We start from the raw sequence: 11,321 nt of genomic DNA, 5'->3' as shown, positions 1-11,321 counted from the left end.
ATTTTCAAAGATCAGCTGTTTTGCATGTAAGCCTATGTAGCAGTCAATTAAAAGACTGCAATCTGTAGAGATCTTATACCAGCTAGAGACGAGAAAATGAATGAATGTATGTTACATATACAAAAGAAAATGTGATATGATTGCCAATAAGACAACGTTTCTAATGAGACCAAATGGCACTGAAATTAACAATATTATGTCAGCGTTCGGCTTTAAACAATACGAGAAGCTCACACCGTATAATCATCTATAAATAAACTCATCATAGAAATCAGGTTGCCAGTTTGACCATTGTAAATATAAGATTGTCAATTTCCTGCACGTTTTCTAGTTATTTCCTAGGCTTTTTTTCGGTCAAATTATTGGAGGTTTATCACTTTTTAAAAATACATTGTTTCATCAATAAAACTAACCATCAACTCATTTGAGAGCAAATGAAAATGAAAATGAAAAAAAAAACAAACACAATTTGCAACCACTCTATAACAATAGGAACTACCAGCAGCACGAATTCCATTAGGAACCGCGCACAACAGAGGATTCAAATACAGTTGGGCCCTTAATTTTTTAATCTGATAATAGAGTAGTGAACATAGTTATGAATGGTACCAAGCTTTATATTTTAGAACGCCAGACGCGCGTGTCGTCTACATAAGACTCAGCAGGAACAATCATATAAAAAGCCAAACAAGTTAAAGATTAAAAGTATTGTTGAACCAAACTAGAAAAAAATATATCAAACGGTTATATTTTTGTATCGATGACACTGCTGTTGCCGTTTCGTCTCTGGGGTTAAATGTATCACCAGTCTCTTTAAGACATTAAATATACTGATCGAATCGGAGAACCAGTAGGTAAACAAAACAAAAACGGCATGGATTATAAAACAGTTGTATTTACAAAGAGCAACCTCAATGTTCTAGGTATTTCAGTTTTAAAAAATAGATTCTTCCTTAAACAAAACCAAGTTATATAAGATGAAGCGTTATACACATATATACAAACAATTTATATAAGTTTTTTTTCAAAAAATGCTGATATACCAAAAAACATATACTTGGAGCCTGTTCTGTCAATAGAAAGACTAATAAATAAACTTTGCTTATTATACGTAATAGTTGTGAAAAAAAGAAGGAAAGGAATAAAAGAAAAAAAGAAAGTTAAAATAATTAAGGCTATACAAAAAAACATGTTATGAAAGGGATGCGAAAAACACCAGAGAGACATTTGAACTCATAAGCCGAGAGATTGTTGTTCTTTTAAAGCTCTTTTCTTTGTATACCTTACTTTATAACTCTCAATTCATACGATGTTCAAGTTCATGAAAACGTTGAGAGCTAGATGACCAAATTTATCAAATTGGTCAGGAAAATATTGTCCATGTTACTTTTGTATTTTGGACAGGTCTTGTCGTTCTTCGTACAATTCGCGAATACTGTCAGCTAACCCGCATTCTTCAGCGCTTTCAAGGGCAGATATTAACTTTTCAACCTTGTTACTTTTCTGTAGATCTAAAGCTGTTTTCAGAAGTGTGAAAGCCTGCCTACTGCTGATCGACACCTTCTCACAAATCTGGTCATATTGAACCTGTTTCATATCCAGATTTATTACAGTTTCAAACATTTTGTTTGAATTAAGCAACTTTGCTACGGCCATCACACCCTTGTCTGTCAGGAAATCTGAAAAGTACAAATATATAATGTTTTTCGTGTATAGCAGAGCATAATATCGGAAAAGCAAAAGGAATGGAGACTTTTAGTATTACGAAATAAGCAAAAAATAAAAATAATCATGTGAAGATATATAATGTATATTGAAAAGTAATAAGTTTCAGTCTAATCAAATTCCAACAAATGAAATGAAACATATGTTATCAGGAAAATAAGCGGTAAAGTGCACATTAAACGTTATGAAAGTACCGCCATCGTATAAGAGAGATGTTTAGCTAGATATACATCTCGACGTTAGTCTTATTTTTTTTTGGTCCAAGCAGGAATATGAATGTTTTACTGTTTTTATTAGTTGATGACGTTAATTTTATACAGTTGTTCTGGATTAACTCTTGTTGAATTTACTTCGGAGTTAAGTCATTTGTTTTACTTTAGTTAGTCACAATGCATACTAGTTTTATCAAAAAATATATGTTTTGATTTTATATTGCTAGATCATCCAGATTCGTAGGTAGCAATAATATGATAAAATAGATAATGTTAATTACAACTTATACGGAAAAAAAAGTAAAATCACAAAAATACTAAACTCAGGGGAAAATCTAATCGGAAAATCTATAATCACATGGCAAAATCAAATGACAAAACGCATCACGAAAAACATCCTCTATAACACATTGATAAAATGATATATTCAGCAGCGTAAAATTGATTCAAAACTTGATAATAGTATAGGCACGGGCAGTGAATATTCGTAAGTCGACGTAATCTCACAAAACTTCAGTAAACATATAAATAACCGAAAAACGAAAAAACCATGATATAATATAGCTTTAACAATTGTAAAACATTCGTTACTGGTTTGGTATTCGAATAGTTTTTTATACCTTCATCACTGTATTTACTGACTGAAGGTGTAGGTTGCTTGTCATCACTTTCTTTTATAAACGTCAATTCCCGTCCCACTCCGAGATCCATAGTATTTCTTCTATTAATGGATAAGGATGCATGTGTATTATAGCTAATTTCATCGATGATCTCCTTATCTTTGGTGAGTAACAAAATACCGTATGCATCCTGGTCGATTCTATGTTTAACTTCTACTACAAATCTGGTAAAATTCTCCGACGAGTTTGGTAAAAATGTCAGGTCTAATCTTCTCCTTGCAACGAAACGTGGCAAACTGAAACATCCTTTCAATGCGATGTCAATTTTTATTTGAGGTTTTAAGACCAAATCTTTACTTATCCAGTTCTTGAAAAGACGATATCCTCGTTCCTCGCAATTTTGACAGAACGCTTGCATCTTTGATTTTTCAATACAAGCCAGCAACACTGTTAGCGAACGTAGAGTGACGTCACTAACAAAGAATAGGATTTTACAAACGTAATTATAGCCATGCATTTCCTCGAGGTTGCTAGATATTACTAATGGACCCTTTTTTAGTTCGCCATTCCCTATCAGAGAAACGCTTGTTCTAAAATGAAAAAAACAGGTTATGAATACCAAAGTACTTAATCAATATGAAATATATATAATGGTAATAAATGGATAAAAGTACGGCCTTCCATACGAGGCATTGCCTCACACCGAACAACAAGCTATAAAGGACCATGATTTAGGACAGGTGCAAAGAAACACAGCGGATTTAAAGTTTATACAGGAGCCAACATTCACCTTATCGATGTATCCCTTTTATCGTAGTAACGGTTAATACCTAACTTGAAACAATAGTTTAACATCAAAGCACATAAATATACCAGACTCCTTAACTACAACAGCTTTTCAAACAAAAACATCAAGGCAGAGGAACACTGATACATTATTTACCATAGAAACAATGTCCAAGCTTTTTGTTGAACTTAAATTTCAATACTAAATTAACAGCAATAGCTAACTCTTATTTGACTTATGTTTGATATTTTCCATGTTGTTGACATAGTGTGCCGGCTTCCCTTCTGTTAATAAATGCTAAAATAATCAGGTTAAATCTTTCTACAAAGGAGAACTATTGTGCCGAGTCAAGAATATGATATGTGGGGGCCTTTGATTGCCATTTGATTTGGGACTTTCTGTTTTGAATTTATTGTATGATTTAGTAATTTTGTGATTTCAAGTAATTTGTTTGAACCCATATATTTTTTTAACATTAACACTGTAACCAAACAATATAAGGGATCAACTGATTACTAGATGGACTTATCGTCTTATGTAATAATCAAAACATATTCAAATGTGTCAAACAATTATTCGGATGCATTAGTTAGTACTTTGGACTTCAAATAAACTAACCACTCTTAGTGTACCTTTGTTATGGAACCGGTTGTCACGTAGGATTTCCCGAACCCAGTAACACTGTTGTTAAGTTATGGAATATTGGATGTTATCAATTGCAGAAAATTGTTTAAAATGAAGAAATTGTATTCCTGCCTTTTTATCTCATTTCTTTCCAACGTTGGCGTTATGTGTAAGTTCTATCTTCTTTTCTAATACAATTTGGCATTTATTGGCTCAGTTTCTTAGAGTACGGTTTCTAGCATCTTAATGCCTTATTTCCAATAAGCGCATATGGTGTTGCAATGTGAAGTACACTGGTCTCGATTAAGGACTTTCCGTTTTGGATATTCATACAACTCATTAAATCATAGTTAACCATATTTACCCAGAGATCTTATCCGTTTCAAAGACTGCATTGTGGTCTTCATCAACCGTGACCACGTTATCTGTCAGTGTAAATTGTCCGTTGGTGTTTTGTCTGAAAAGTCTGTATACATAGTCTTCATCTGACTCTGTGGGATTTCTAACATCATTAAGTGGTAGTTTGACTTGAACCTTCTTCTTCAGGGTCGCATCTCCAGTAGTATACAAGCAATCGGACAGTGCCAAAATTGCTTCTCCTGTCTTATTTCGTTCTTCGTACTGTCGTTGTAAAATTTCCTTGTTTATTGGAACAACCTGACAAAACAAGATATTTGAATGTTAATATAACTTCTATCTTTTATATCAGATGATGTAGAATGTTTGAAAAGGATATTGTAATGAAATAATCAATTTAGGATTTGTATAACACATACAGTTTTGTAATTGTCCTCATTTGGAGTCCGTCGTCGTCGTTAAGGTATAAAACCACTAATTCATAGCCTCTGGTATTGCTTTCTATGTTGAATTCTGCAATTTCAAGCACACCTTTAATTGCATATTAGAGCGTGCTGGTTCCCGGAAGTTTGACAGTACAAAAACAGGAACTTCAGATCTGAACAACAGGCTAAATGTCCCCTCCTATCATAATTGCATTAATTTCTTTATTATTTGAATAAATTTATCAACAAGGGTTCTACAGTGATCCCAAGTCCACAAGCTTTCATTTGGTACAAAAAACTACCTAAATATATATCCGCTATTGACAAGAATACAGCTATGCGAAGGAACTATTAAATATGTACGACTTTCTTGTATGTTCTTTCCGACCGGGCCTGAATAAGGTGGTTCTATACCTTAATTTTTTTCAATATTTTCCTCCATAAAACAAAAGCTCAATTTACTACATACTGAATGCGTTAAAGATGTCTAAGTATAACAGGTTGTTCTACCTACTTCATATATGCACCAACAAAATAAGATGACTGCTTGACAATACATTGCTCTTGAAAGATGAATGTTATCCAATCTTAAAATTTTGGCTATTTACTCAAAATTCCATATGAGAAAGGTAGAAGCTGTTTAACACAAACAAAATAACAGCATGACAAGTTTTAGCCGTAAAAGTAGTTCATATGGTAAATTGTATTGTCTATATTTACAAAAATGCAACCTAAACATATAGAACACTTGTATACGTACATGTAAACGAATCGACTCATCTTTTTCAACTGCACCAGGGGGAAACTCTATTTGAATGCCCTTGTCAGTTTTTGCAACATACTTGCAACCATCTGGTGTGATGTGTATACGTTCCTTTATTGGTTTTGAAACAATACAGAGTGCGTCTATTTTAGCAGTTTGAAACGTGACAGATTTCTCCTAAAATAATTTCAAAATAATAAGAAAACGACAGTCAAGTTTATTTTGTAATGTTGCGTATTTTTTAAAATATTTAACACACCACTTGTCTGCTAGAACACAAGTCTAATTGTTTTAAAAGAACTTGAAACTTTGAAACTGGTAAGCGATTTGAATGAAGGCTTGTGTTTACTTATTTAGCGATTAAGATGAAATAATCAATGAAATATCATAATAAGGGACAATAATTTCACCATAGCTAAAAAATGCCATAGGTTTTTACCTACAACCTGTTTAATAAAAATTAAAAACTAAATATACCTCTTAAAAATAGATAGTTCAAAATAATCAAATAACGAATACCAATTCAAGGCGATACCTTAACAAAACTTTATTTCAGAAATAAATTTAATCATTCCAATTTCATGCAAAATTATTTATTCTGCGTGGAAGGATACAACTGCCCTATTTTAAATTATGGAATTAACAAAGGAGTTTTCTTAAGGTGGTACCTAACACTACCGGGATGACAACTCTGTAAAGTTAGTTAAACGTTTTAATTACGTTGTGTTGTAAAAGGGATATTAAGCTTCTCAATGATCAAAATTGCCAAATTGCTATAACCAGTGTATTTTTTCTGATCAATTGGTTGGTTAAAATGTTTTGAAGTTTTCATATTTTGTTAAAGGGTCAAAGTAAATACTTTGTCAAAATTTTATGAAAATTAAACGAGCCAAATGAAGTTAAGTGAAGGTGTTGGATACCACCTTAAATACTAATATCCAGCATCGCCACACTTTGATAAAGGTGATCATGCCTGTCAGAAGGAGACAAAATTGACCATTATTCTATTCCTTCGAAAAATCGTTAGGGGACCATATTTTTATTCCATAGTAACCTTGAAAGACGTTTCTACCATGTTCCACTTTTGTCCAAATTTAATGTAGGCTTTCAACTGTAGAAACTGGTAGTTGATGTCATTTGGAAGCTTTACTTTCACAGTGATCATGCCCAAACTATCTTTCGGAAAATTCCCTTTGTATTTGGGATCTTTTGGCTTGATATTAAAAAAATCTGTCTCCAGCTTGTATTGTTTTAACGTTGTGTCTTCTTTATACAAACGTTGAAAATCATCCGATTCCCATCGTATTGCCTGAATAATTTCGGAGACGTCTGATTCTGAATAAAGTTGTAATCCGCATCCAATGTCGTAGAAAGCTCTAAAAAAATAATGATTACACAGTGTGATACATCTCAACCATGTTCCAGTGATTTAGTACTCTTATTACATTTCATAATGCATTGAACTCTGTTTTACATGCGACAAATTTAGATACGTCGTTACCATGTGTACAGATATTGTACAAGTGAACATGTATTAACTAGTCTAGTAAATTAATGTTTGTGTTCTCCACTGATAACGAAGGTATTAAAAATAACGCGGGTATCTTCATGGACTAAATTTTATACTCAAAAAGCCACAATCTGTAAAATACAGTCTTTTTTTTAACAAATCAGATTTTGTATTTAACATATTTCAGAAATTGTACCTCCAGATAGCCTAGCCAGGGAACATTACATAAAATTGAACGGGTCTTGATTTGCTCTCTATTCTAACGGTCATTAAATTGTCATGCCGGTCAGACATTATTACTCTAAATGTTAGGAAGACGAATATAGCACTATCAGCATCTCGATGTATAAAATTATACCGCATTGTGCATGCATATAAATGAAGGACGGCCGTTTGGATTTCGTATTCGATTTCGCATTCTATATATTCCTGCAAACGTGAAATGCACATTCCCTTTTCCAAATTATACGCCTGGTACCATTATTACCTCACCTGGACCAAAGGCCAAGTGAGCTTTTCTCATCACTTGGCGTCCGTCGTCTGTCGTCCGTCGTCCGTCGTCCGTCGTCGTCGTCGTCGTTAACTTTTACAAAAAACTTCTTCTCTGAAACTACTGGGCCAAATTAAACGAAACTTGGTCATAATCATCATTGGGGTATCTTGTTTAAAAAATGTGTGGCGTGACCCGGCCAACCAACCAAGATGGCCGCCGTGTCTAAAAATAGAACATAGGGGTAAAATGCAGTTTTTGGCTTATAACTCAAAAACCAAAGCATTTATAGCAAATCTGACATGTGGGTAAAATTGTTTATCAGGTCAAAATCTATCTGCCCTGAAATTTTCAGATGAATCAGACAACCCGTTGTTGGGTTGCTGCCCCTAAATTGGTAATTTTAAGCAAATTTTACTGTTTTGGGTTATTATCTTGAATATTATTATAAATAGAGATAAACTTTAAACAGCAATAATGTACAGCAAAGTAAGATTTACAAATAAGTCAACATGACTGAAATGGTCAATTGACCCCCTAAGGATTTATTGTCCTTTATAGTCAATTTTTAACAATTTTTTTTAAAATTTGTAAATTTTTACTAACATTTTCCACTGAAACTACTGGGCAAAGTTCATTATAGATAGAGATATCTGTAAGCAGCAAGAATGTTCAGTAAAGTAAGACGTACAAACACATCACCATCACCAAAACACAATTTTGTCATGAATCCATCTGCTTCCTTTGTTTAAAAGAGGGACACACGATACCAAAGGGACAGTCAAACTCATAAATCTATAACAAACTGACAACAACATGGCTAAAAATGAAAGACAAACAGAAAAACAATAGTAAACATGACACAACATGGAAAACTAAAGAATAAACAACACGAACCCCATCAAAAACTAGGGGTGATTTCAGGTGCTCCGGAAGGGTAAGCAGATCCTGCTCCACATGTGGCACCCGTCGTGTTGCTTATGTGATTAAAAAAATTTAATCCGGTAAATAGTCTAATTCGGTAGGTCACATTCATGAAAGGGAACGGAATTGTAGTTACGACGTAAGGAACATATCCGATATCATTTGTGAAACGGTTATTCCATAACGGTCAACCAACTCGTGATGGCGTCCGTAAAATTTTAATATTCACATAGACCAAGGTGAGCGACACAGGCTCTTTAGAGCCTCTAGTTTTTTATATAATTATTTTCAAACTGCCTTCAAAATGATCATTGTGGGTAGATATAGCTTGATAAGGTATAAGTGCCATTGAGACAACTCTCAATCCAATCACCATTTATAAAAGTTAACTATTATAGGTCAAGGTACGCTCTTCATTACGGAGCTTTGGCTCACACCGAACAGCAAGCTATAAAGTGCCCAAAAAAGTACTACTGTAAAACCATTGAAACGGGAAAACCAACGGTCTAATCTATATAAAAATCGAGAAACGAGAAACACTTATGAAAATATCTAAATAATAGATATCATACTCACCCTACAATCTCAGTACGTTGTTCATTCATATTCTGCTCTGGGATTTGTGTCGACCTTAAGATGACAAAAAACAAATGAAATTTTAAAGAATTAAACCATACACCTAATCGCTATTTGTCCGCCATTACTGGATATCACACAGGTTCCCGTAACTTTTTGACGTCATAAATCAAAATATCTGACGCCACAATGGAAAAGTGATTGTTGTATGCGTCAAAAGTTCAAGCGGCCAGGTCAGCCTTGATTTGCGGGAAGGTGTATTTATTACTTGTATCATAAAGTTTTTCTTTTGCAATAAACATATTTTAACAAATAAGGTGACGATTACCTTTCCAAAATGTGTATTTATCTCTATATTAAACGCCATAATCCATTAGAAAATAACTGTTGTTAATACAATTATTTTTTTATCAGAAGTGCTAACGCTCTTGTTGAAAACATTTTTTAACTGGAAGAAACGAATCCAGTGTGCTGATTTTACTACATTTAAACAGCAGTATATTTATATAAATGTTATCGAAAGAAATCAATGACTTTCAAGTTGTCTTTAACACCAAATGATGTTACAATAAAACTAATACATACCTAGGAATTTCTGTAAAATCCTGGTCAATATTTGTTGACCTTTAAATAAAAAAAAGTATTAAAATAAATCTTCAAGGTAAAAAAAAACATGTATGCATTTTTATATATCTATTCAAAACGAGAAAACTAACGGCCTTATTTATATAAAAAATGAACGAAAAACAAATATGTAACACATAAATAAACGTCAACCACTGAATTACAGGCTCCTGACTTGGGACAGGCACATACATAAATAATATGGCGGGGTTAAACATGTAAGCGGTATCCCAACCCTCCCCTAACCTGGGAAAGTGTTATAACAGCACAACATAAGAACGAACTATAACGATCAGTTGAAAAAGGCTTGTATACTTATGAAGAGCGTTTCCACAAGAGATCGAAGCTGTTTATGTACGCAACTATAGTTCACACTAAGGTATTCAACAATCAGCTAAATCAATAATTAATTGTAATACTTTAAACCATTTATTCAATAAAAACAACTTTTACACCATATCTATGAACTAGTACTAACGTAGTAATCCATCATCATGTAATTGTATTTGTATGTTAAGGTAGCACAATACAAAGATTTTATAACTCCAACTCCCAAGTTTTAAAATGCTGTAACTTTCTTAATAATGCTTGAAAATTTATAAAAGTGGTAGTTTTGGATAGCTAACAGATTACTCTTTCAAATTAATGTAATGTTAGTATTATGCAACAATTATGTAACCAATTATAATATTAACTGTGTCTAAAATATTTATCACCAAATTTCCACTTTCAAATGAAATTAGCTTCTTCATAGGTATCCCTAGAGGGTCGATTTTATTATATGTTGTTCTTATGGCCATTATCTACAAAAGGGTGTCTCAGATTTCAGATAGAATGTATAGAACAAATTTTACACCTAATTAAACATTATCTTCTTTTATGTGGTTAGGATGTTTACACTAATTAGAGATTTATGAGAGAATGGAATACCATAGAGACAATCTGAGACACCCTTTTGAAGCCCATGATGTGTTGATTAAGATTTCGTTAAAATTTTCTGTATAGTTAAAAAGATGATAGAGCTAAATTCATTCAAGTGAACTTATCCACATTTTGCCACTAATTACATAATAATTGATTACATAATGATTGCATAATAAAAATATTGCATTCATTTAAAAGAATAATCTTTTATCTATCTATATATACCTCTTTTGTTATTTTCTATGCATTCATAAGAAAGTTACAGCATTTCAAAGGTTAGTGATTGGAAGTAAAAAAATCTTTGTATTGTGCTACCTTAAGAAACAACACAGATAACAATCAATAATAAGCCAATTAAGGTAGAAGAGTACGTTGCCAAAAAAACCTTGAAAAGTCAAACAGACAACGCCATTGTAACAAAAAGAAAATAAACGACCAAACGACATCTAAATATATACAAAAAAACAACAACATAGAACATTAAATACTACACAAATATGAACCTCAGCAACAACAGCGGTAATACCTTCAAAAAGGTAAACGGATTCTGCTACATATACTGCAACCTACGTGTTGTTTATGCCAGTACAATTACCTAGTAAAAACCAGGCCCGCCAAAAAAAAAATATACAAGATAGTTACAAAACTTTCCAGGGAATACGCTTTAAAGTTATTAGCTTCTTCTAACTTGTTCAATCTTATCAAAGTGCTTCAAATGGTCATGCCGGTCCCATATTGATTATTTAAAAGTAATAAGCTC

General features: G+C 32.9%; 1 protein-coding gene across 2 annotated transcripts in view; it reads right to left on the bottom strand.

Annotated features, from left to right (window-relative positions):
- Nucleotides 1-540: 540 nt before the first annotated feature.
- LOC139504449 (uncharacterized) overlaps nt 541-11,321 on the bottom strand; it is a 27,874-nt gene continuing 17,093 nt past the window's right edge. Inside the window, exons 14-20 of one of the 2 annotated variants that reach the window (XM_071294535.1) lie at nt 9,599-9,637; nt 9,014-9,067; nt 6,568-6,889; nt 5,511-5,690; nt 4,333-4,625; nt 2,558-3,147; nt 541-1,679 (exon numbers count right to left, since the gene is read on the bottom strand). In XM_071294535.1, the coding sequence (XP_071150636.1) occupies nt 1,384-1,679; nt 2,558-3,147; nt 4,333-4,625; nt 5,511-5,690; nt 6,568-6,889; nt 9,014-9,067; nt 9,599-9,637 (1,774 nt within the window). In that variant the 3' untranslated portion in view covers nt 541-1,383. The remainder of the gene's footprint in view (nt 1,680-2,557; nt 3,148-4,332; nt 4,626-5,510; nt 5,691-6,567; nt 6,890-9,013; nt 9,068-9,598; nt 9,638-11,321) is intronic. The other variant, XM_071294534.1, reaches the window with a different exon arrangement.

The sequence above is a fragment of the Mytilus edulis genome, chromosome 14 (assembly GCF_963676685.1).
Source record: "Mytilus edulis chromosome 14, xbMytEdul2.2, whole genome shotgun sequence".
In the NCBI taxonomy this organism is placed as follows: Eukaryota; Metazoa; Mollusca; class Bivalvia; order Mytilida; family Mytilidae; genus Mytilus; species Mytilus edulis.
This window is presented reverse-complemented; position numbering and strand designations above follow the sequence as displayed.